The sequence below is a fragment of the Perkinsus marinus genome (assembly GCF_000006405.1).
Source record: "Perkinsus marinus ATCC 50983 genomic scaffold scf_1104296929318, whole genome shotgun sequence".
Classification (NCBI taxonomy): domain Eukaryota; phylum Perkinsozoa; order Perkinsida; family Perkinsidae; genus Perkinsus; species Perkinsus marinus.
Window position 1 is genome coordinate 1,127,004 of NW_003216498.1, and position 24,575 is coordinate 1,151,578.

The following is a 24,575-nucleotide window of genomic DNA, read 5'->3' on the forward strand; positions in this document are numbered from 1 at the left end:
CCTTCCTTATAGGACTCCACGAGGAAGCCTCCTCTGTATCCATCGTTTACAGCCTGCCCACTTGCAGGCACCGTCTCAGCGTCGACAAGGAACCTCCGGTAGCGAGCTCGTCTGTTAGAACCCTGAGAGGAAGTCCCAAATGGTCCTGAGCATCGGCAGGCAGCTTATTACCGCATCATTTTAATTAAATCATCCTTCACCGATTCTTTCAAGTTCTTGTTGTCAGCAACCTCAGCCATAAAGACCTATAGCGGCAGAAACATATCCATACAATTGTACTAGTCACACTCTTTTACCGTTTCCCACGGAGCATCCTCCGAGCTGGCGTTAATCACTGTAGTGAGCACCTTCTGAGGAGCACGACTTGTCTTTTTCGGGGAAGGAACGAATTTGGACTGTAATACAGGGAACAATACTCATTGTTCGTGGCCATCAACAACCTACAGTCTCCCTCGATGTGGTGGAAGGACCGGCGGGCTTCTTGCGCTGCGGTCTCCTTCCAAATCGAGAGTAAGAGTTTAGACTGGACATATGCACTCGCATGATCCGCCCTGCCAGCCTTTTGAGTTCCTCATTCTCATCTGGGTCGCTTGGAAGATCGCCAAAATCGTTATCAGGGTCAGAATCAGAATCATACTGAGATCCTGAAGTGTTATGACTATGCCATCTCTCTCTGGTGCAGTAAGGTTGTTACCCAGTGAGAATGCTGATGTATCCGCTCTGGTAGTAGAAGAGGTTCTACTAGTATTTAATTGCACTTGAGATGAAGAACTGCCCTCGCTGTTCTTCCGACCATCGATCCTACGCAGTGGTGGGTGCCGATTCGTTAGAGAGAAACGCACGGCAAAGAATATTTCGCGGCGTGCTACGCTCCTATGAGTCTTCAGTCAGAGACTATCTCTGTGCTTCTATGATAAGTTAAAATAAGAATATTCGTATTCATGAGAGGTCTTTGAGAATTCGCAATTCCCCTAGGCATCCGAGAATGCCTTGAGTCGACGTTAACTCACTTATCATTATGATGGCCACTTGTTCCTTGCCAATTATCATCATCGATGTCGTCATTACCAGCATACTTAGCTCTCTCCTTACGAGCCCTCTCGATCTCTTCAGTCTCTGCCTTACTTATCTTCTTATTCCATGCTCTCAAGTTCTTCTTGATCAACTTGATCTACATATTCCCACAGTACACTGTTACATTGAATGCCGGCAGCAGCCCACCTTCCTCTGGAAGTTCCGCTCCTTCTTATGCCTCCTACTGGCCGTAATAATGCCCGTGCATTGTTGGTCACGTCGTCGCTCCCGTTCGGAGTCGTATTGCGTATTAGTATCAGAAGATGACGATTCCGTATCGTACCTTTCATCATCAGCATACATGCACACGTGCCTAATATACCCGTCGGACATCTGATACCTCTGAGCCTCCAGTTGTTCATCCTCGTCAGTTTCTGCCTCATCAGGCGGGTCTTCACAGGATAGCGGCTTCCACTGCTTAGGATAGTCAGTAAACCATCACCGATGGCCAACCTACCATAGGCTTCACGCCCCCCTCCACTCGCTGCTGCAACAGCCCACAATGGAACTCTGGTGGAGTCTCGTTATCAACTCCATGATGTTTGGCGATGTAGTAAGGCGCACGACGATACTTCCTTGAGTAACGAGCATCAGGAAAGTAGCTGGTACGGGTAGTAGACCTACCCGCATCGGTCGCAGCGTATCCACCAATAATGCTTATATCCCTGCTTAGTGTCAGCCTTTTGATTCTGGAGGTGACGTTTATGTACTCGAGCGAATATTTCCGTACTGAGATGAAGATGGAATACTGCGGCTAGTCTCAGTCACGATGACAGCTAGCCTACCGCTGCTCATAGTCAGAGAAGGCAGTTACAACATGGCACATTTCAGCCGCCAAGACCCGTGTCTTCTCCCAGGATACGCCCGTGATACGATGGAACATCTTCACAGGGCCGTCGTCCAAGGCGGTGGCGGCGGCGGTCCCAGTGTCGCTGCGAGAGGATGAGTCAGTTTCTTTCAGGTCCTCAGTAGGCCGTGAGGAGGACGAAGATCCACCGCTCGAGTTGGCCCTATGGTACAGCAGAATAGACCCCACACACGATGCTCGAACTCACCTGCATTGATCATCTACATCATCACCAACTACCAGCAGGCTGCCAGCTATCAAGGAGCTAAGGAAGAGGTGCCGGTCCCGTTTGGTGGACTGTCGAACATCGAGGATCAATGCCGGACCTACAATCGGACATTGAGATAGAAAGATGCTCGCGGAGTTGGGATGTGTCTCATCACCTCTCTTCCTAGCGAGCCTTTGAAAGCATTTCCCAACCATTTCGATATCAGCTTCTAATAACGGGGGAATCCTAATCGAATAAGAATCCCCGCTGAGAGGCGTTCTGCTGACTGCTGACCTCGGACGGAGACACAGAGTAGAGGACCAGTTCGTCTCGATGTCCGATATCAGTCTATCCACGCACTTCCTCCTCCTCTTAAGGTTCTGTTCGAATACATCTGGCCAATGTACGGCAGCCCTGCATAAAGACCAAATTGATTTTGATTTCGAGGCAATGATGTCGTCACCAATCCTGTGCTTCAATCTCGTCGCTGGCCATAGCCTCATCTGCCTTAGCCCGTTCCCACAGCTCCCTAGCATGCTCATCTGCTGTACTCGCCGAGGTGGACACAGATAAAGGGCTGAACTCGATGCTTTTACCAGGTGCATCTACACGATGGGCAACACAGTAGGTTGATGATGTCGATTATCGGAGGCTTACATCGAGTCCTCGCATCCGGAGGGAGTTCCAAAGTGGCAGCATCTGAGGAGGGACCTTCGAGGGGGTGAAAGACCGCCTCCACGGTACTTACTTATTGGGTCGGCTCTTGTGGCGGCACCCTGGTCAGTTGCTGTATTAACAATGGAGAGGAGGTCTATCAAGAATGTGTCCAATGTAAGTAATGTAGGAAGTGGAGCCCACCAGATGTTGCAGCTCTATCATCTTCCAAATCATCATCAAGTAATACCACACCATTCTCATCCTCGTTGTACATGGCCGTACCTCCCCATGGCGCCTCTACTGCTACACCTCCCTCCACAGCATCTGACAGGGTCACGATAGAAAGGAGCTACGATAGTGAATGTTGCTACTACTTCTACTACTACTACTACTACTACTACTACTACTACTACTACTACTACTACTACTACTACCGAGATCAACGACTGCGACGGACTCTATGATTTCGATATCACTATCATAACCGTCGTCAACAGAGTCGGATAATGATATGACCTCCTAAGGTGAGCAACAACGTTTATTATCCGCCTCCCTCTAACATACACCTACGACTCCCTTCTCGTCATCTCGAAGGGCCCCGTCATAGTCTGGCTCTTCCTCCTCCTCCCCATTGGAATCCATGGGTCCGGATAAAGGCTCAGCCTTGACTACTGCCATTTGAGCCTCTCCTGCAGCCGGCTCTTCCTTCACAGCCCTTTCTGTAGTTTCCGGCTCTTCCTTGATAAGAGTCTGCTGCCAATCGATCAGGACATACGAACCATGCTTACTGCTGCTTACCTCTCCAGGGCTCCACCACCTCCACAAGAGTCGATCGTCGCTCAGCTGTCTGAAAGTGGTTTGACAGTCCTTCGAGGTCAACAGGCTGGAGATAACTTACAAAGCTAGCCAGTGAACAGTGGTAGGTACAGCAGCAATGATGTCGATCCCCGAAGGACGCTTCAATGACGCTATTGTACGGCTCTTAGGCCTTGCACCTAGATGTAAGGTAAACATGTGAAAGTGTGGATACAACGTACGTTTGATGCCCTCTATGTCCGAATACATGTCGAAGTAGACATAGTTATTCTTCCATAGAACAGCGAAGCCTTCACCACCAAAATGAGGTAAGAGAGCTCCAGAGGAGAGCAGTCGGGAGAAGTTCTGCCCAGAAGCCTCCATCACTTTACGTAGATCCACTTGTTGTAGTACTTCAACACCGTGACGGGCTGAATATGTTAGGAGTGAGCCGAGGGATAGGTTCACCTACCCACCTTCTGCAATGAAGACCACGATTCGAGGTCGTGAGCGCTCTAGGAGTATCCCGGTCATGTCATCAGTAAGGAGGGCCAGCTCGGCACCTTCTGGGCCAGGACCATTCTTTAGAGCAGTTACCTCAGTAGATATGCTGGGGCCTAGGAGGTGCTGATGGAGCAGTCTGCCGTTCTTGGTTAGGACGACCATGAATCGTGCACATCTGAATGAAGGCAAATAACGAAGCCTCACCGCGGTAAGCGAACTACGTAGAGTCTGCAACTACGGCGACAGGGCTACTCCTGTGTCCACGAGGGGCTATGGACTTGAGTTGATGGTATCGCTGGTCAGCGTATACGTAGACGTATATAGTAGTCAGTGGACGGAAGAATACACCTCTCCTGCGTGCCTTCACTCGCTCGTATATCGTAGTAGCGGCAACCATACCAGAGGAGCTTGCACGCACATACATACAAGATGCACCAGGGATGGCTAGAGAATCGATAACCTACATAATAGAATGGCAATGAATCAGGATGGGTATACAATGCTTCTACGACCTTTCCTGTGCCGCAGTCCCAGCCAAGTACGGCATCTGCGTTATATGTCTGGCTGTGACGGGCATTCTTTGAGTCCGGGTCGAAACCTGTAGAAGGAGTGATCCATAGGAGTACAGGTGGTGTACTACTTACCGGAGTCGTATCCTAGAAATAGATAGGTAGGCTCTGATTCATCATCATCCTCCACCACGGAAGCGTGGGTTATCTTTGTATTGAGGGAGCTGTATGGATGCTGTACGACACATACTGGAGTGTCATCATTGGGTCGGAAGAGGGAGGCAAGATCCGGTGCATAGGGATCAGGACGAAGGACGAATGGGGAGTTCGTTGATAGGATCGATGGTTGGGGAAGGGGCACTCCAGTACTCTCGTATGCGGCATTATCATCATCATCTTCTTCATCGCTGTGTATTGGCGAGTAGCACAGCGACATTCAAGGAACCTCTAGATGAGGTGGGGAAAGGTCATAAGACAAGCACTAACCGGGTAACAGGATCGAACGCGGGCACCGGAACCCGAAGAGGATCGGGGGCCTCCTATCACAACAACGAGTTGCCCTCGTGATGACAATGACCGACACACTCCCCAATGAAATAGGGCCAATCTGCCCGACTCACATTTTGCACTAACTCGACCTGAGCAATGATGGAAAGCCAGCATGAATGCTGGAAATGCTGACAAGACACTGGGTTCATGGTACACGGAAATCCACCAAACCTGCCACTGTAGAGTAGCGGCAGCCCTTTCGAGGTATATACCCTTTGGTGGACGATACCTCAAGACCATCCAGTCGTAGGCCGCTGATACACCATCCTCGGACAGTGAACCCCACCTGAGCTCTGAAGAGCACGTATGTGGGAGCATACTCTGCTATGAGAAGTACATGCATCGTTGCTCACTGGCCATAGCCGCCGCCAGAGCTGCGTCATGAGCATCATACGATAGTTTACCACTAGCGACCACGATGGTGTCCTGAGGCGACACTGAGTGGCCATGGGTCCGAGGACAGGAAGGGCACCTCCCCGCTGGTAGCGTTAGATGCAAGTTGCCCTACGTGCCAGATGAGCACGGTACCACCGTCGGAAGCCGTATCGAGACGGATGGATGGTGAGGCCTGATGACAAGGCATGCTGCCCAAGACGGACGATGGTCTTGTGTATTCACCTTGCCATCAATATGGCTCTTCACAGTGGTTTGCAAGCTACCAGAGGCTATACACGTTGGGAGTAGGATACTCACAACGACATCATCAACAACTATACTTGGGGGACGATGATTCTGCATCCTACCTGATTACACTACTACTGCTGCAGCGATGCATGCTCCAGCCGCGGTACTCACCAGAATGCCTATTAAGACCTGCTTTGGAGCTCAGAACAGCCGATACTCGTGGTCGAGCTGTGAAGTCTATATGGCCGCCTCCTCTATCGAATGAAACCTATGAGAGATCCCCATCAGTGAGGAGCATAAAGGCGGACAAGGTGCTGCCTTGAGATCGAGCTGTAAGGGCAGTAGACGAGTTGAGGGATCGGGTAGTATTGGGATGTAGTAGGTGCAGAGGGAGTATTGCCCATCAGCAGGGATGAATGACATCTTCTGTTCCGCATGCCATCTCTCTACATCGACACTTGGATGGAATTGGACCTTGCCTGTGGTGAACATGATGGTGGCAGTGAATGCGTGGTAGCATACCGTTAGAAAGGAGATGAGGGTTGCGGACTGTGAGGAGTGCGTGAGGGCAAGGACCACTGAGTCGGGATATCACTGATATATCCCCGGTCTGTGATACATGCAGTAGATGGATGTAGCATCGTTACTACTCCTACTACCACATCAGCACCCAGGATAGTCCCCTGCTCATCTACTATACAATTGATAGTCTCTACTACATCCATATAGAGTTCGTTGTTAGTGTAGCTAGGAGCGGTGGGACGCCACCAATACTGGCCACCTGTCATGGGTCGCTGTGGTGTTATCGATGCATGATGTATGTCGGCCATGGTCACCTATGTCGATTGTAGCTTCCTTCTGAGCGACTTGGGCTAATGCACCCGATGATACAGCCATAGCGTTGGTGACTCCAGTCATCATAGTGGATACAGCAGAAGTAAGGAAGTTAGGAGCAGGAGAGCCCGAGGGTGCTGACACTGAACATCACGACGAGACCAGTATATAGATGGGCAGCGTAACGTTTTTTTACGGTTTACGTTACGACGTGCGTAACGTAAGCAGTTTACGGTTACGGAAAGGCCTTACGACTTTACGGTTGGTGCTGAACTACTTTTTCAGAATTGTGGCAAAGAGGTTCACTGCAATGCACTCTACGATAGCTCAAATAGTTGTTAAACTCGTTCCTTGTGGCTCGGATCCAACCGAACCGATGAGAGAGTAACATTTGGTTTCGCATTTACCACTCGCCTCCTTTGCAAATTCCGTCCGTCTTACTCCCAGGCTGGCCCGGAACTGCCAAGCCGGCCTCATCCACGGATTCGCATTCACATGAAATAGATTTAGGCGACATGAATGATCAATCCTCGTTTTGTCCTCTGTGTCTCCGTAAGACCCGTTACGGCGCCGTAATTTTACGGTATGGAGCTTGAAGCGTAACCGTAAAAGTAAACCGTAACGACCCGTAACGTAATTCTGCCCATCTATAGACCAGTAAAGTAGGGGAACTTACGAACACCAAGACTAAGGTTAGCAGAAGGGAGTGCTACGGCCTGTTGACGATCAGTGGCCATCTTGGCCGACGTCCCTGCTACTGCTGCGATGAACTTGCCTAGCATTGTAGGAGGTGGTAGCATCGCCTATAGAGGTTCTATCGGAGGGACTAAGGGCTTGGAGACTACCTCCAGAGTTGCCTTATGAGTCGAGAAGGGTAGGCCGGGACCATCAATCATCTCATCCAAGAGCATGGCCACGGTACTGAAGTTGTCACGCAAGAGATCCTCATCTACCCCAGCATGAGGAAGATCTGTAGTAGAGTTCCCAACTACACCATGATCAAGAGTGGACCAAACCTGCAGTAGCCTTAGTCGATGCTGCTGAGCAGTAGTGTAGTAAGGTCGAGTAGACCGAGTCTAGCAATTCGAATATGAGTAGAGGGGACGTATCAGAACCTCGAGATGGTCCAACAAGATGGCGGGGACATATGATGTACATTTGCATGGATACTACTAACTATGGCTGCCAGGTAAATGTACTCCCTGTATATGTAGATCAATGCAGATGTGCAGTTGATACGACTCTGATAACCGCGAATTGTGGTATAAGTACTCTCAACCGAGTACTTTAGGCACTATGCCGTAGAGGCTTGTTGGAGTCTTATCCCGTCTGGTGAACAGTGCATGGAGCAGTTTCCTGTATCCTCTCAGTGAATGGTGACGACGACACACCTTCGATGTGATCTCCTCACTGAGAAGAAGTTACTTTCGCTCAGTTGAGGGTATTCACTCATACCCATATAGATTCAGCAGGAACAAGCAGTCGATCATTGCCAACAAAGACTCTGAGATAGAGAGGAAGTCGACCACTCAGCTGAGGTCATCACGATGGACCCCCTCATACTCTCCTTCGATGCTATATTACTCCAACACAACAGTAATGTCAATTGGTACAACGAGTGACGCTAAGTCCCAGATAACGTATGAAGATCATGCTTTGTATAGACTAGGTCTACTGTTAACTGATCGCCTCCCAGCACCCACCTTACCAAACGGCTTGAACGCACCGGACTTTCTCTTTAACACTGGCTTTCCCTCTATAGACTGAGGTCTAGGAGCCATGAATCCTCCTATTATACCATCAAGTAGCTTCCTCTGACCAGGTTTAAGAGTGCTCTTCCTGCCAACTTCCAACTTCACAGATTTACGGAATCCTCGCTGTTCTCGAGTAGCAACCTCCTCTGTTGCAGCCGTACTTAGCCGTATCTCGACCGCTATATCATCCTGTTGTTGACGGTATAGTTGCACATCCCGCAGACTACCCCGAGCCACTGATGGAGAATCCACAGCTTGCTCTGAGGTCCGATCTCCTTCAGTAACTTCCATGTTGCTAGCGACAACAACACCTTCTGATCCATCGAGAGTAGTATTGGATAACAGCCAGCGGGAGATGCTCGTCCTCTCCTGGTGTGGCACACCTCCTTCCGAGTCACCCTCTGCAGCATCGATCCTGACGCTCATTTGAGTATTCAGTCGAGCCAACCCAGCAACTCCCTCGCCATCTGATGGCGTAGTAGCAGCATTCTGAGCCTCCCCCTTCTGCGGCGACGGCTCAGTCGATTCAGAATGAACACTGGCTTGCCTCTCAAAGTAACTGGCTCCGACCTTTGGCAGAGCTCTGCCGTCGCCCTCTATCTCATCCTCCTTTACGGTCTCCATCAGGTCAGATTGGTGTAGTGTTAACTTCGTATACCATCGTAGTATGTCATCCAAGCATACTCGCCCATCATGGTCTGCATCGATAACATGGAACCATTCCGGAGCTAGAGAGTCCACTATGTTGGGATTTGTCGCACTCTCGAGAACACACCTCTTGCACATCGCATGGTACCGCTCCTTCCCGATCGTCTTAGATCCATCTGCTACTACACTAGTAAATGAAATGGAGATGATCCTCGCAACAGTGGGATCGATACTCCATCTCCGAGACACTTTAAGACACTGCCTCTTCTCATTGGCCAATCTCTCCTGAAAGATGAACATCATACCACAAGCTTCCGACTGTTAAGATTACTCTCTTCTTCTCAACCACTGGGGTAATACCGCTCTCGCTACTAGTCGATGGCATCACAGGACGATAGGTAGGATAGTACCAGCCCTTAGCTCCCAAGATACTCCAATTCTCCTCGTGTGGCGATACACCGGGTTCAACGGAAAAACGGGCATGATAAGGTGGATCATTGCTGGCAGCGGGAGAATCTGGATTTTCCCTGACTGCTACCAACTTAAATGGACTAGGCGAACGCCCTGAGCATTACAAGACACGTTGAGCCATTTCATCATAAGCATCATGCAAGCCTTGACACACCTGATCTCCGGGATCCTAGTCTGGCTACAACGTGCCGCATCCCCTGCACCAACCGGTCACGCTGACGATGTACCTAGTCGAACTATACTCACGAACAGCAGTAGACTCTAGCATGGACAGGAGGTATGCTGAGGAGCAGTCTCAAGCACCACCTCAGCCTCAATCAGTGCTATCGCCTCCGAGCTCATCCTCTTAAGATGGCCCTCATCTAAAGGGCCACCGACATTAAAATTAGCCCAATTCGGCCACGTCTCGAATGCTGATACTCCACCGCAACGCTTGAGTTGGGCAATAAACTTCCGAGCTCTGAGAGAGAGACGATGGATGATGATTTGGCTGACGAGATCCTATCCTACCGTATACGAACCCTCCGTACTGACTTCTCCAATAACGCCATGACCGGTGTAGGATTGGTGTTTAGAGCTTTCCTGGTGAGAACTGCTCGAGGAGCACCCTCCCGACTCGAGCGCTGGAGTCGTTGGGATACATGTACATAGAACTCTATGAGCCTCATCATGGGAAGGTGATCGGGATGCAAATCTGACATGTAGTGGAGAGCGAACGACTTAGACACTAGTTCTTACTAGTGACGTATTTCAATCCATCGTGTACGAAGAAAATGCTAGACGCCGAACCAGGCTTCTCCCCTAGTTCGATATGAAAGTGCCATAATGAGCCTAGAGGCTCATCCAACCACTCCATTATGGCTGATATCACCACAGAGTCATCGTCATCATCACAATCTCGGCGTGGGTTTATGCTATTCACGGGTAAATCGAGAAACTGAGCGGAGACGTAGTGACCCCCGATCAGCATGGGCTCACGTTTCGAGCGTATGCCTCTGCTGTGATAGTGTCAGGCAAGCCCTTCAGGCCGGATGTGCGGCACAACCCACTGATATCGTTGATGCGGCTCAGCAGGATATGCTTCCGCTTGAGAGGGGACATACCACTCCTCGGGGGTATATAGGCTAGATCGATCCTCGAGGACCGACAAGGTGAAACTGAAAAGACGGTGCTCAGCAAAGACGGGTGGCGAGCTGCAGGCAGGCACCACGGGAGGCCTCCAGAATACTCACTTGCACGTGTGGAGGAGCTCACTCCGGGAGCGGTGAATGGCCGCTGGTGCTTCATCGTGGGTCCGGTGTCTCCGGATGCCAACTGCTTCCCTCGGGTCTTCCTGGTCACCATACTATCTTGTGATACTTTACCTGTAAAAGGAGTGGAAACAAAAGACAGAAGACATTTGATGGGTGTCGTGCATTAGTTGATCTAACGAAGTCGATACAACATACTCACGTTGAAGAGATCTCCGGCTAGGGTGCTGAGGCATTTCCTCAGATGCCAGATGAACCATTTGGATGGGCTCAAGGTACTTCCTGAGAGATACACTCTAGCTCTCCTTCACCGTAGAAGGCTGCTCTACGTGATAACTCATCGATATCAGAACTCCCTGGCCATCGTACTATCCCCGATTGAGCCAACACAGTACACAGAGTATAAAGTAAATATCACAAGTATATATAAGTAAGAGGGGTAGCATCATCATTGAGGATGCTGCTCCGCTGGTATTTGGCCGCTATCACCACCTTCCTTAGTCGAACCCTTTGGGGATACATCATCAATCTGCCTAACATTATTGCTTTGAGTAGGCTCATTCTCCACCGGGTCTCCATTGCCAGAGGACCGGCTATCGGTCTTCTTCTCCTTGTCCTCCTCCTGATCCCAGTTGAGTATGGCCTCCAACCCCTCAGCCGCCACAGGGAGTAACCTTATCACAGTATCGAGCAATTGGTGAGCAGTATCCGTGTCCCTCAAGTCAGGATCTGTTGCAGTAACCATGAGTAGGTTGCGGACACCTTGTATCAGTCCCTCATCACGATCAGCATCAGGGCACTTGCATACTGCCTCCACAAGGGACGGTATAGGATGACCCCATAAGCCTTGGGATTTGGATAGGTGATAGAGGACGACCCTTAGGGCCACCTTGCTGAGTGTAGGAGAGTGATATCGTTGTAATAGTGGTATAAATATATCACTGACAAGCTTGACCCAATACTGGGAGGGTATCTGACTCTGCGGGCCCTCCAATAGTAGGACACGAAGAGTGTTCTCAGCTCTACCAATCAACGGCTCGTGTTGAGTGCGTACGATAATGGTGGCAACAGAGGTCACAGTAGGAATCCACAGTGGAAGCCATTCTTCGAGTTCACCATGGGCTTGGGATATCACGGCTGGTAACAACGCTGAGAGCACATCCAAAGACTTACCCGCTAGAGATTCATCAAGCTGGCAAATAGAGAAGGCGCATAGTACTCTTGTGAGGGATATGTAGAGAAGGGATGATGCTGGGGAGAGACCAGACTCAGCAAGATGAGACACACACTGCATGGCAAAGTTGAAGGAGACTGCTGATGTCGATGGGCACTCGGCTATGGCTTGCAGTAAAGCAAGGATGGCACTGAGCGTCTTCTCATCGGGTTGCCGTTGACGCACCAACAGAAGCAATCCACTTGCTGCCCTCTCGGCTACTCTAGCGAAAACATTCTTGGGGAGAGAGGCTAAACTGAGTAGCAGGCTTCGCACTGATGGCAGACCATCGTCGACTTCTATCAGTCTTATGGAGATCCTCATAGCATTCACTGCAACCCTCTCCAAGAAGGCAGGGTTCTCAAGAGCCTTTTCTGGGAGTTCATGAGCATACTGTAGTAAGGAGAGAAGATGAGGAGCAGCTACTTCACGACAGAGGTTAGGTTCGGTACTCGACACATACACCGATGTGGTTACCATCGTAAGGATCTCCAGATTCATAACAGGATCACCAACCCTACGCCATTGAGACCAAGGTTTCCAGGAGTCCCCAGGGGGATCCTGCTCGGGTACCCATGATGCTTCCTTGCATAGAACGGTGACTAGAGCCTTGAGGCTGGGCATACCCAGTACTCTTATACGGTCAGCAGAGAAACAATCTGCTAATCTCACAGGATCCATCACCAATTGCTTCTTGAGATGCTGCTCGACATTATCAACACCTTCGGGTGTAGCACTATGAGGAGCTGATAAGACAGCCTCTAGAGGCAATATCTGGGATAGGTTAGACTCAGCCTTCTTGAGTGATGCAGTGGGTGAGAGGGGCTCATTATCATCATCATCCTCACTATCCGAGTCGCTGATACCACCAAAGTAGCTCGATAGAACGGCCAGGAAGCCACTATTGTTAGCAACATCCCCGCTCTGAGAGTGAGTACGTGAGGACCGCAATAATGGAGCCATCCCTGGGGGCTGGAAGGCTCGAGGAGCGATAGACACCAAAGGCTTCCCATGGGAGTCGACAAAGTCCTCTAGCTCGGATAAACTATCCGGTAGCAAGCCAAGTGCCCAGAGACCGGCGAGCCAACCCATCATAGCCCTCCAACCATTGGACTGTAGGAGGAAGCCGTATTCCCTGAGCCACATGCCTAGGGTCTGGGCTGCTAATTGGAAACGGACAGTCAATGGTGGAGAGAAGAAGTCGCCGAGACGGCATACGATCTTGTTAAAGGCATCAGCATGACGAAGTAATGCGGCCGCCCTTGCTAGGTCTATCCAACCCGCTAGGGAGACCTGGAAGGCATCTGCAGTGGCGAAGGATCTCGATAGGCTATCCAAGATATCACCATCATTCCACACCACCTTAAACATAGCTTTATCATGAGCTAGAGACCAACTACCACCAGTAGCCAGTGAGAACTCTCCCACTTCATACGACTTCCGCATGAGGTTATCCCACTCCCTCTGGTCTACCACCTTCTCAGCTCCTGGTACCGAGTCGAAGAGACGTATCTCCTCATCATATATGGAGTTGTATATATCAGTAAGGAAGTCCGAGTCGAGATCTCTACCAGCGTCAATGCCTCTATTGTTCCGCTTGAACTCATCCAGAGACATCTTATTCTTCACCATAGGGTTATGTAGATCGGTATTGAGCATGATCAAGGAGTAGCTGAGTATAAACACCGTATCAGAGGAGTGCATGATGACAGGATCTGTAGGATTGCCGTCAGCATCCATTTCACATTCCCTATATACCAGTCTGGCATCTGGACCCTCCTCAGACGCAGCTCGTTGCTGAGCCCCAAAGTAAGCGAGAGAGAACGATTCGACGATCCTCTCGATCTCCTGAGCCTCGCCAGGCAGTCGGAAGGTAGCCAACATTAGCCGGAGAGCCTCTACCACAGGCATACCAGCAAACTTGAAGGAGTGCATGAACTCCTTCCTGATCTCGCCATTGAAGTCCTGCCGTTTGGCTAGGAACTCCCCCAGTATCTTCATATCGAGGCCAGGGGTATGGCGACAGAAGTGTGCAAAGGCCTTAGCCGTGACGGGATCAGAGAGCAACCCTAATGACTGCAATGTAGGGACACACTTAGAAGGGCTAGAATTGAAGGCCTGAGCAGCTAGGGCCAAGCGACGCTTCTGCTCCTTCCTCAGCTCTAGTTTAGCCCCTTGCTGTACTGTATCATCCACATCCAAAGGCTGCGTATCCGTACGAGTTAGGAGTGGTAGATTGCCCTGTGTGGATAGCTCCTTAGACGCCTGCTCAGTACGGACTGCAATACCCCTGACTATAGCTAATAGACCATTCAATGCCATAGTAGAAAGGTTCTTCTTCCTCTCATTCTGCACCGCTGGTGATGATGCCTCTCCTACACCCTTATCCTCATCAGTAGCCGACTGAGTATCGGTAGCAACACTCATAAGGAGTTTGACCAACCTTTCGAAGAGGTTGGTGCAGTGGACATCACAATCATAGTTCTCGTATAGCTCTACCATAAGCTCAGGTTCTCTACAGAACTCCAGTAGGGACTCCAGAGCTAGCTCCCTCTGTTCCATTGATCTGCTCCCTGCTGCGGGCACCATCTTGAGGTGAATACTCGTAAAGAAGATCTCCAACTGGACCTTTAGATGCCTCTTGAAATGCTGAAAGAGATTGAAAACCGCCCTCAGTGTAGCCGACAGCACCCTGAGGCTCTCATTAGCAGTAGAGTTCATAAGAAGAGCCTTACAGATATCATTCTGTATAACAGATATCAAAGCCTCATGATTACACATATCAGCGCCACCAGTCTCAAGTGCCACATTTAGGAGGCTGAGGCCCAAGGACCTTGTCTCCTCCATAGCCTTCGATGTTTCAGAAGAGTCGGATGCCTTGAAGGGCCCTCCAAGTGATAGCCTACCACCCTCGTCAAAGAGATCCCTCATCTCGGCCTCAGGATCACTACTCCCGTAAGGTTCTGGACTGGGAGCTCTCAAATGACGATACTGCTGTGGTGGAGTCCCTCTCTGTGGCGTCCTTGAGCGCCCTGATGATGACGAATTGCTCAGTGGGATGTTGGCCGAGCTTCCCCTCTGACCCTCAGTCCCATTTATTGAGCCTGGGAAGCCAGCGGTCATAAGGAAGGCCATATACCGCAATAGACAATACCTTGCTGATACTGAGTACCCGTTACCACTACTACTACCACCACCACGCTGATTGAAGACCGTTAAAACTATAAGTGTGAGTTGTTGCTCAGCACTACTCCTGAGTAGATGGGATAGTCCCATAGGCTGTTTAGCGACCTGATGTATCTTCCTCACCATCTGCCACACACAAGCATCAGTCAATTGAGCTCCTGTAGGGCATCTCAAGGCATCCACAAGTACTGTTATCATCTTCAATAGTACCACCTCATCATCAGGTGTACCCTCAGCACCAAAGCGACAGTTGATAACACCAGCCACCAGAGTATTAATAGCCTTAGGGCCCATCTTGTCGGTGGGTATCAAACCAAAGGATACAAACTTATTAACACTATCTAGTGCTACTGCAGTAAGAGGGCCACTAGCATCCTCACTCTGGATGACATTCAAGAACGGCGCTAGATAGCGAACAGTATCGAACTCATTGAAGTCGTCAAGATAGGTAAGCTCATCGAATAAGGCTTGGAATTGTTTGATTGCTCCTTCACGGAATATAGCCGACCGATGGGACCAAGACCTCTCACTCTTCTCCAATTTTAATACAGTGAGTATATTATGTATCTCATTCTTCACACATTTGGCAGGGTACTTAGCTCCGACCCATACCGGAACCGATCCAATACCAGAGTATACTTGCGGAGGGCGGTGACGTCCACTATCCCTCTCCGGTGCACTATCAGTAGAGGGAGTAGATGACCCCTCACTAACAGCAGCCATTGATAAGGAAAAAACTGCGACCAACAACAGTGACGAGGTGCTCATCGAATACAAGACCATGATTATGATGATGATAAAGAAGTTATCATGCAGCGGGAGTTGATACGATGGAAGGTTGGTGGCGAGCCACCATCATATGTGATGGGAGCCGCCGCCGAGAAGACAGAATGCAAATGACGTCCAAGTAATAGTGATAGCATAAGCCCGAGTCTACAGTTATACTACACATGCATTAATTGCCCTAATCTACGTAGCCTCTCGTAGTGTTCTGCCGACAAAACCTACGACCTGGTCCCAGTTCCGCACAGTGGCCGATATCAACCTGCTTTCCCTCCTCAACTGCCCACTGGTAGACTACAATAAGGACCCGTTAGATGAAGGCCTCCATAAGCAACGCTATTACTCCTAATATAATGAGCTTAGACGCGAGCCACTCCTTGCCTCGATGGAGATACTCTAACAGCTCTACAGCATTACTCTCGCTAACCACAATCTAAAAAGGAAGCCCGACACACCTCCCTCGAGGTACTACTGCGATATCGTATTACTATCTGTTTCGGTGCAAGACCGTGGTAGTGGATTGGCGGTTTTTCCTTGTAACGCTTCTCAAATGCCCGGATGCATTTTTCTGATGATTTATATGCCTTCACCCTCACCTAATGGCGCTGGGGTATCCTCCCATATAATTATGATAAGGCCCACCTTGAACCTTCCTGTAAGAGAGTCCTTCTTGGCCTTGGCATCACCCTTAAATGCTACATCATCGACCCATATCACAGTCCATGCCGAACCTAGAATACGCATGATGATGACAGATGGAGAGGATGTTAATACCAAATCGGTCATCTTGTTGCGAGTTGGAGGAGGGATGGTAGGCCCTTGTTGAGGGTGGTGAGGCGGGCATCGCCGAAGGGGGACTGTATCGTGGTATATTCCTATCCCTCTTGCCATCATCAATCCACGATGGACTACATGCAGATGGTGATAATTGATCCTAATTATAATAACAGCAATGCTCATCATCTAACGATACTCTACTGCTCCCACTAGCATTGTCTCTCCTCCACAATGTCCCTCTCGCTGAAAGAGTCGTTTCCGAGGTGGGCAAAACCTGTAATAGTAATATACCACGGAATCTCCATTATCTCACTTCACGGATGCTGGAGAATACACCACTTCGACGCGCCTGTCCACGATGGTTGGAGAGTCAATACGTGGGCAGCTTGTGTAGAAGTTGGTTGGTGATGACGGCACCATGAACGATTTTATAGGCTTAGGGAAGATATCACAGAGTTCGAAGGGACGAGGAGAAGGAGGAGACTGCTGTCCTTTAGACCATGCCGGAACCCAAGACGATGCAGGAGGCACCACGTACGGCGGTAGTGGAGCCGAGTCGTCCAGGAAACTAGGTCGAGTAAAGAGTAAGGAGTATGAAGGTATTGTACGCCTACCCTTTGGGAGAGGTCCATCGTGATGGAGAGGTTAGCGGAGACCAATCGCTAAATACAACTGTAGGAGCCGTTGCAGCACTATAGGGAGTTGGTATTTCTGAGAACACGACGTATTACAAGTGGATAGGCAGCATATATACTACCAAAAGGGGCTATTGATTCCCTAGGAGCCTCATTAGCCCACTTGTGCGGCGACTACAAAGACATAGTATCGTTGCTGCCACACTCCCTCCCACTACTTTAATTATCCTCAGAGGTGACCCAGTTGAGTCTATAACCACCTCTGGGGAAAGCAATGATGACCTCGTTGTACGGAATACTGCAGCAGGGGCTGTAGAAAACTGGGTGAAGAGTGGCCTGGGCCCTCGGAATTCAACAAATGTGTTGTGGACCTACACATAGACTCATGAGAGACAGTTGTCATGATGACTAGTAGTCGTCAACCCTCCCAACAATTCTACCTCATATTTATCCGTGGATTTATCATTGTCATGTAGCAGTGGTGGAGCTGGAGTTTGATGTTGGAAGAATCCACTATGTCGCATTATTCACAACACACCAACAGCAGCTACACCGACTACATGACGGCACTCATGAAGACGTTGTACATCCTCTCTGGAGAAATCGAGACATCAAGAGAGTCCCAACCCTTGGCGGTTCTTGTCTGGGGAGAGGAGGATACATGACAGTTAACACAAGTCACGCGCCTCAAAATTCAGCGCACGCCCCAAATCTTGCGCGGATGGTAAATCTTTGATGAAGATGGATTACCGTTGATTGTCACCTCTGTTTCCCTTGAAAATGCGTAGAGCCAGGTCGACGACCCCCACCAACACTAGAGGTCATACTAGATCACCTACGGTTACAGCATCCAATGCGAGTATACTAAGATGGGCATCATTGACGGTAGGAACGCTGGCTGTAGGATGTTGAGTAAGGAGGGTCTCAGGCTACTGAACAAGAGCATCTGGCGAGTATACTCGACAATCATGGTATACAATTCCGTAAAATAATGGCTAGGGGTGGCCACGTGATAAAGGACTGTATAATGCAGTAGACGTATGGAATAGTAGGTTCACAACGTAGCTTACCTGAGAATACTATGTGATGACGATCGACCACCTACAGTAGGGAGGCACCCTTCGTTGAGTAGACACGGGGGCATGCTAAGAGGCCCTCAGCAATGTGATGAAGGAGGTAGAGGCAGTGTTGGACTGAGTACTTCTCAAGATTGTTGTACACCAGGAGTATCCTCCTACTCGTCCCTTACCATTAGTGGTACCATATCTGAATCACCCGAACAACAACAGCAACAGCTAATACAACAACAACAGTCGTTCACATCGCAGAATGATTGGCAGGAAACGCTATCACTATTAAGACAAGCGTATCCACCGGTATAGATACTGCTGTTGTGTAGTACTCTTCACGACGATATAGGTGTTCGAGGCCTTTGGGGACACTGGTCATGATCGGCGACATCCTCCCGCAGTGTTCAACACTGACCTAGGTAGAGGATAACGTCTATTCTAGATTACATACACTATTGTGTAGACGCCAGTGGTGGAGGGAAGCTACATAGGACGATGGAAGCCTTCTATGCTGATAGGGGTGTTAAGGATGCCACTGTGCAAGCAGCTAAGGCATTGCAGTCTACAGGACAATCTCAAACATCAGTGGCATCCATATTTGTATGATAAACGTTATGTCATTGAGGACTGTGTGTTCTAGGTCAATTGGCTTACTGATAGACTAGGCTTGCGTAGACTCACCGAGCAAGGTACATTGGAGACCTTACTGCTGGCACATCGTTCTAGAGAGGCTGATATGATGGTGTCATCAGGCTGTTATCGTTTTCTATCATCTACTCCCTTAGGCTGACATCTTTGCCCGTCTCCTAGAGGGGTCTTATGATGCTACTGATCTATTGTTCTTCCTCTATGTCCGGTCGGTGGTTAGTACTACAGTACAGGTAGATAGTAACTGCATATGGATACCATCAATGGCTAGGTTGATAAGTCATCCAAGTCTGTAAATCATCCTATCATAATACAGCTGCCACTCAGTGATATCGAGTCCCTGGCTAAAAAGTGAGCATAGTCGTCTTTGCCCAGGATTCATGATAATTGCTCATCAGAGTGTTTGGTCGGGATCAGAAGACTATATATGACACGTTCTTACACGTATGTAGATGGTGGCAGTGTGGGTAGAGAGTAGTAACGTGGCCAATAGGTATTAACAGATGAGATAAGCAAGGCTAGTGATGCTGAGGGGGAGCAGGAGAAGCCGGGCATTAGTCGAAAGAATGATGACCATACGAATCATCATCCTCATCATCGTCAACAACAACAACAACAACAACAGCCTCTGGTGCAAGTTGGGTATTTCATGTAACAGCACAATACCCCTCACCTATGATTATCCTGATTAATCGAGGTACATCGCCCTCTGGGTCTATCACCATCAACGTCCTGAAGTCCTTGCAGCAACGAGGTCTTCGCAGGGGCCATTGGGTTCTCCTGCTCCTGCTGCTGCTGTACATGCCGGTGTCCTACCACAGGACCCATCCACCTCATACGATGTAGTAAGCAGACCTCTATCTAGATCGACTAGATGTGCACTCTATGTCTAGGACAATGGAGTCTTGAATGAGTACATGTCCCCTAGTGACGATGGTCAATCTATCATATCTGACTACCTACAGTCAATACAACAATATCGTAAGGCTCGACAAGAGCTAGAGACAAAAGCAGCAGCTACGGCAATACCAGGCCAGTGGGGTAGGCCCTTTCCTCGTGGGGCTCTAGTTAGCCCTAGGGCAGGCTGTATGGTAACTCGAGCATCCCCGTCGAGTACGGTATCAAGTTCTGCTGGCTACAATCATGGGGTGGCTTCTACACCCACGGACGGTCCTCATCTACAGTCATCTCAGACATACGTTGGAAGGTAGTCATAAAGCAGCAGAGCTCACTTGGGTTGTGGCTGATATGCTACATGCTTGTCAACGCTCGATGATCGACTCGGTCAAAGAGGTAGTAGTGTTCTATGCTTATTGGGGTTATTAATACCACTAGGCACGGCAATCATCCCGTCATCCTTTGAAGCTACCATGTCGTGACTTTGATGCAGCATTAGAGCCCTGTGTTCACACTCTATTACGAGAGGAGAGTACACTACTCGTCAGTAGAATAGATCCTGCTATCAGTGATGTAGTATATAGTACAATAGTAACGGGAGTATGTGTATACGTGTAGATACGACTACCACCAGCCTCTGGACCACTAGTAGCTGATGCTCTGAATGCAGTGGCGAGTCATATTACGACTACTGCTGATGAGCTAGTGCAGGTAGTAGAAGATGGATTCTCTATGCTGTATTACCGGGCTTATAGATTATTATGGATGGCAGTGTTGATAATTGGATAACGGCACTCAGCAGTCTTCTCCTATTTCAACAGTCACCACAGCCAATTGACAAGGATGGGATATTGAACGCAGATACACCTGTTTACCAAAAACTAGTGGGGTCTACCAGTATCCTCTGTAGACATATACTGTATATAGGTACGATTGCGTGATTCTATATTAGCTGATGAATCGGGCACTTTGAGGCAGGCAGCAGTACGTGAGTTCTGTGAGACCCTACTGTCTAGTTCCGTACTAGAGACCTATTGTGCTCAATTAACGAGGCGTGAGCTCCTTGAGATATGTAACAATAACCATGCTGTATCTCCAATCGTGAGTTAATGATGATAATCATCCTTCTCTACTCAGTGCTTAGTGGTGATGATGAGTTGAGTCTATCTACATGGTAGGGAGTTGTGCTGACCTCGCTCTGGACCGTTATTGTAGTGTAACATGACGGGTCCTCGCTCGCCACTAGGCGAGGACAGTCAAGTGGGAGATCCAGTGGTTAGCCCTTCGCTGGTTACACCCGAGATCGTTCTGCCTCCCTCTATACTAGATGAGATAGAGATCATGTTCCGGGTTCAGGATAAGGATGGTGATGGGAGAATAGATGCAGCAGAGCTTGCTGATGTCTGGAAGGATGCACTAAGGAAGGGTGCTTCTCGGCACAGGTACATATCCAACCTTACTATACTAGCATACCTATCAGGCAGATCTATCGATGCAGGGTTGATGGCTAGTGAGGTTGCACGTACGTTGGACATTATGGATATCGATGGTGATGGCACTGTTGATCTAGAAGAGTTCAAGCATGCTATGCTGGTCAATGGTAGCAGTCTCACTTGGGGAAAATGCTGACTCCACTGTAGGTACTATGCCTCACCATCTTATGGAGGTCAATGAGCTCCTGCGTCGAAAGCTACAGAAGGATCCTCTTCTACTCCATGACATTATTGACGAATTCGTGTAGGTGGTAGTACAACTCGTGAGGAGGCTTCCTATTCAGGCGGCTAGACACCAGCGGTGTAGGTATCCTCTCGTATCAAGATATCTATGATGGATTACTATCTCGCCTTGGTGACGATGGCAAATCTAAGGTGAGCAATGGCAGCAGCCGATAATGAGTAAGTCTTGTAGATAGAGGCATTGAGAGATATGGATCTGGATGGTAGTGGGTCCATCGACTATTATGAATACCTTTACTATACGTTGGGTAGACGTAAGGAGAAAGTTGAGTTATTATTGTAGGATCACATCACTGCTACATGTTCCTACGATGATATCAGTTATGATATATCCAACGGTGCCTCTAGGACCTTGGGCCCAATACTATTCGGCCATAGAGTTGAGGGTATCTGGCATACAAGCATAGTCGCATTCAATAAGGAATGGTGGTATGGTGGCAATGTGAGCGCACCACCACCATCATCATCATCACCAGGTCTATCGCAGGTATTCCGTAGTGTACCGGAGACCACACCCTTTGGAACGCCTATCAAGCGTATCCAACTTGGCTACACCCTCCATACTCAGCGAGAACTCTATAATGTGAGAGCCATTACTGGCCCACACAAGGAGTACCATCCTTCTTAGGTGCTAGTGGAAAGGCTGTCCTTGGAGTACACTCCGGAGAGCTATGATGTTATGACCAACAACTGCAATAACTTCACTAATGATGTGTCGATGTTCCTACTACACAAGGGTATTCCACAAGACATATTAGACCTACCTTACCGGCTCATGAGTAGTGGTCTGGCTAGGATACTCAGGTAGAAGCCTTCTAATATCACAGTGGGCCCTAGCGTAGGCCTTGTAGACCCTTCCTTAATCATTGGCTTGGTGGCTTCGGTGATGACGGTGTATCCAATGAGGAGAACCTTCTACACAGCCTAGCTGATAAGCTAGCATCTGGTGACCTATCCGCCGTCAACACTATGGTACGACTCACGGCCTCGTGGTCACCATGCTGTCACGACTCTATCATCAGGTTCATTACTCACCACAAGAGGCTGGTGGTTCACCACAGATTGTACAGATAACTGCGGTGAATAGGAAAAAGAAAACTGCTACTGTCAGACGTTTCGAGTAGACTTCCACGTATACGCAGGATTCCGCCCCCTCCCCCTACCTGGCAGTTCTTCAGGAACGGTGACTTCACTATTATACGAGATGTTCAGTTCATGAAACTATCTCCTATTGATTCCTATACTCACGAGCATGCTTACTTTGCAGCCCTTGCAGTGTTATTGGGGTACGCTGACCAGTTGAAGGAAGAGGAGGAAATGAAGCATATGCAGCAGGTAGCCGTACTGGTACTTCCAGCTTGAGCAGGATGACTCAGATGCGACGAAGGCTCACCGATGCACTACTGGATGCATCTCTAAGAGAGGATAGCCCATTACTCGTTAGTAAGAAGTATCCTCATCGGCCCCCCGATGACCGTTCACAATGGTTGTCTAGATGCCTCCTTCAACACTGGAGAGCAGAGCACTCACGCAATCATCCGGAGTAAGAAGGCTCCAGTCCAAGCAGCGAGTAGCCCCGCCTCCTGCTGTGGGTTATTGTTCTCCGCTCGACGAGCTCATCAGGCATCGTAGATCTGTGCATGCCAATGTAGACCTTGAATGCTTGTATCAGCCGGTCACCAGTCCTTGTGTTATTTTATGTGGATGTGTTGGGCTCTTGCAGTACTTTACTGATCAAGATTGGCTCTTCTTAGTATTACTTTAAAGCATGACAGCAACACCTAGTGGAGCTGGAGTAATGTCGTCGAAGATTCGAGGAGGGGTTCCTATAGTGAATGAGGATAAACTAAAGGAGTATCAGTCATGGCAGCTAGATTCCCGAGGTATGGTACCTGATGATATCAGGAATGCCTTCTTCAAAGTGTTGCGATCAAAGGTAGTGCTGTTGTTTTCATCGTACTACTCCCATCACCTCTGTTTTCACCCTCTCAGCCGGCTAATCGAGCCTGTATTGACTGCATGACACGTAACCCAGTATGGATAAGTACAGGCTTTGGCGTATTCGTGTGTTTAAACTGCTCGGGCAGGCATCGCCAAATGGGGGTATGATCCATCACTACACTCCTCATGCCACGTAGGTTGCCGCAGGTTCATGTAACGTTCGTAAGGAGTTGCGAGATGGACAAGCTACCTCCTCAATATCTAGTAATGCTATCATTACTGACAACTATGTTTATATGCTGCTTACCTGTAGATTCAAATGGAGCTTGGTGGCAATGAGAGAGCTCGAGACTACTTTAAACAGCACAACATGGGACCTGGATGCTCCAAACCTATTGACTATCATGGCAGGTAGTATTACAGCTCACAAGACCTCTGGTAGTAGTACGGGCTATTTAGATGGGCAGCTAAGTACCGTCAGATGCTGCAGAAAGAGGTGGATGAGGTCATGACGGAGTAGGATTCACCATCATCATCATCATAACTGTGCTGCCTGGCATTCTCGCTCATCAGGCTTCATTACGACAAACCATCCTCAGAGCCGCTCGAGGCCACCATATCATCGGATACTCAGAAAGAGAAGGACGATCAGGGGCCCTCTGGGAGTAGCCACACAGCGGATCATCATCATCATCATCATCACGTACGGGTCGCTTCTTCCTTCCCTCTCATGGCTTCTTATTCAGAGTAGCAGCACGACTAACAACGTCGATCAGGCTGGAGTTAAGAGGCCCCAGAGTAATGGAAGCGCCCCTCCTATAGTGATACGTAAGAAGCCACTAGCACCAGTAGTCATCAAGGCTCGGCCACCACCTCCACCACCACATAGTAATATCATATTCCCTGATGATGCAGGAGAGGTAATATAGATGATGCATACTTATACTGTGTTGTCTGTAAGTGTG

At 49.1% G+C, this 24,575-nt stretch overlaps 6 protein-coding genes across 6 annotated transcripts in view; 2 read left to right on the forward strand and 4 right to left on the reverse strand.

Annotated features, from left to right (window-relative positions):
* Positions 1-7,118, reverse strand: part of Pmar_PMAR012695 (clathrin coat adaptor ap3 medium chain, putative) — a gene marked incomplete at both ends in the record, with an annotated part of 7,688 nt that extends 570 nt beyond the window's left edge. Inside the window, 35 exons of the mRNA XM_002787865.1 lie at positions 62-122; positions 172-245; positions 297-395; positions 445-589; positions 1,011-1,171; positions 1,222-1,357; positions 1,415-1,488; positions 1,532-1,649; positions 1,699-1,803; positions 1,860-2,084; positions 2,130-2,247; positions 2,305-2,375; positions 2,424-2,543; positions 2,593-2,734; positions 2,787-2,828; positions 2,878-2,940; positions 2,988-3,110; positions 3,221-3,305; positions 3,357-3,536; positions 3,585-3,633; positions 3,685-3,781; positions 3,824-4,012; positions 4,058-4,260; positions 4,307-4,545; positions 4,598-4,683; positions 4,730-4,818; positions 5,322-5,436; positions 5,497-5,569; positions 5,616-5,711; positions 5,762-5,886; positions 6,076-6,246; positions 6,290-6,377; positions 6,427-6,548; positions 6,604-6,744; positions 7,043-7,118. Coding sequence (XP_002787911.1) covers positions 62-122; positions 172-245; positions 297-395; positions 445-589; positions 1,011-1,171; positions 1,222-1,357; positions 1,415-1,488; positions 1,532-1,649; positions 1,699-1,803; positions 1,860-2,084; positions 2,130-2,247; positions 2,305-2,375; positions 2,424-2,543; positions 2,593-2,734; positions 2,787-2,828; positions 2,878-2,940; positions 2,988-3,110; positions 3,221-3,305; positions 3,357-3,536; positions 3,585-3,633; positions 3,685-3,781; positions 3,824-4,012; positions 4,058-4,260; positions 4,307-4,545; positions 4,598-4,683; positions 4,730-4,818; positions 5,322-5,436; positions 5,497-5,569; positions 5,616-5,711; positions 5,762-5,886; positions 6,076-6,246; positions 6,290-6,377; positions 6,427-6,548; positions 6,604-6,744; positions 7,043-7,118 — 4,101 coding nt within the window. The remainder of the gene's footprint in view (positions 1-61; positions 123-171; positions 246-296; positions 396-444; positions 590-1,010; positions 1,172-1,221; positions 1,358-1,414; positions 1,489-1,531; positions 1,650-1,698; positions 1,804-1,859; positions 2,085-2,129; positions 2,248-2,304; positions 2,376-2,423; positions 2,544-2,592; positions 2,735-2,786; positions 2,829-2,877; positions 2,941-2,987; positions 3,111-3,220; positions 3,306-3,356; positions 3,537-3,584; positions 3,634-3,684; positions 3,782-3,823; positions 4,013-4,057; positions 4,261-4,306; positions 4,546-4,597; positions 4,684-4,729; positions 4,819-5,321; positions 5,437-5,496; positions 5,570-5,615; positions 5,712-5,761; positions 5,887-6,075; positions 6,247-6,289; positions 6,378-6,426; positions 6,549-6,603; positions 6,745-7,042) is intronic.
* A 130-nt stretch (positions 7,119-7,248) lies between these two features.
* Pmar_PMAR012696 (hypothetical protein) lies at positions 7,249-10,818 on the reverse strand (the record flags this gene model as incomplete). The annotated part of the gene is made up of 11 exons (XM_002787866.1): positions 7,249-7,404; positions 7,447-7,550; positions 8,583-8,669; positions 8,739-9,288; positions 9,335-9,534; positions 9,579-9,648; positions 9,781-9,934; positions 9,985-10,168; positions 10,213-10,411; positions 10,453-10,631; positions 10,707-10,818. 11 exons carry the CDS (start codon positions 10,816-10,818, stop codon positions 7,249-7,251), a joined length of 1,995 nt encoding a protein of 664 aa, XP_002787912.1.
* A 354-nt stretch (positions 10,819-11,172) lies between these two features.
* Pmar_PMAR012697 (guanyl-nucleotide exchange factor, putative) lies at positions 11,173-15,846 on the reverse strand (the record flags this gene model as incomplete). The annotated part of the gene is made up of 1 exon (XM_002787867.1): positions 11,173-15,846. One exon carries the CDS (start codon positions 15,844-15,846, stop codon positions 11,173-11,175), a length of 4,674 nt encoding a protein of 1,557 aa, XP_002787913.1.
* A 108-nt stretch (positions 15,847-15,954) lies between these two features.
* Positions 15,955-17,842, reverse strand: Pmar_PMAR012698 (hypothetical protein; the record flags this gene model as incomplete). The annotated part of the gene is made up of 10 exons (XM_002787868.1): positions 15,955-16,200; positions 16,250-16,339; positions 16,395-16,502; positions 16,549-16,637; positions 16,681-16,840; positions 16,894-16,957; positions 16,997-17,251; positions 17,298-17,394; positions 17,441-17,492; positions 17,759-17,842. 10 exons carry the CDS (start codon positions 17,840-17,842, stop codon positions 16,093-16,095), a joined length of 1,107 nt encoding a protein of 368 aa, XP_002787914.1. The 3' UTR covers positions 15,955-16,092.
* Positions 17,843-18,098: 256 nt separating this feature from the next.
* On the forward strand, positions 18,099-22,793 carry Pmar_PMAR012699 (hypothetical protein; the record flags this gene model as incomplete). Its single annotated transcript, XM_002787869.1, has 23 exons — positions 18,099-18,203; positions 18,247-18,327; positions 18,738-18,807; positions 18,852-18,973; positions 19,029-19,130; positions 19,308-19,387; positions 19,734-19,878; positions 19,930-20,072; positions 20,230-20,329; positions 20,372-20,506; positions 20,552-20,644; positions 20,689-20,817; positions 20,861-21,005; positions 21,261-21,359; positions 21,414-21,533; positions 21,574-21,670; positions 21,711-21,801; positions 21,842-21,948; positions 21,991-22,111; positions 22,157-22,252; positions 22,298-22,473; positions 22,521-22,641; positions 22,692-22,793. 23 exons carry the CDS (start codon positions 18,099-18,101, stop codon positions 22,791-22,793), a joined length of 2,580 nt encoding a protein of 859 aa, XP_002787915.1.
* Positions 22,794-23,437: 644 nt separating this feature from the next.
* Positions 23,438-24,130, forward strand: Pmar_PMAR012700 (arf GTPase-activating protein, putative; the record flags this gene model as incomplete). The annotated part of the gene is made up of 5 exons (XM_002787870.1): positions 23,438-23,605; positions 23,662-23,772; positions 23,818-23,874; positions 23,924-24,021; positions 24,070-24,130. The coding sequence occupies 5 exons, from the start codon at positions 23,438-23,440 to the stop codon at positions 24,128-24,130; spliced, it is 495 nt and encodes a 164-aa protein (XP_002787916.1).
* Between the last annotated feature and the right edge of the window lie 445 nt (positions 24,131-24,575).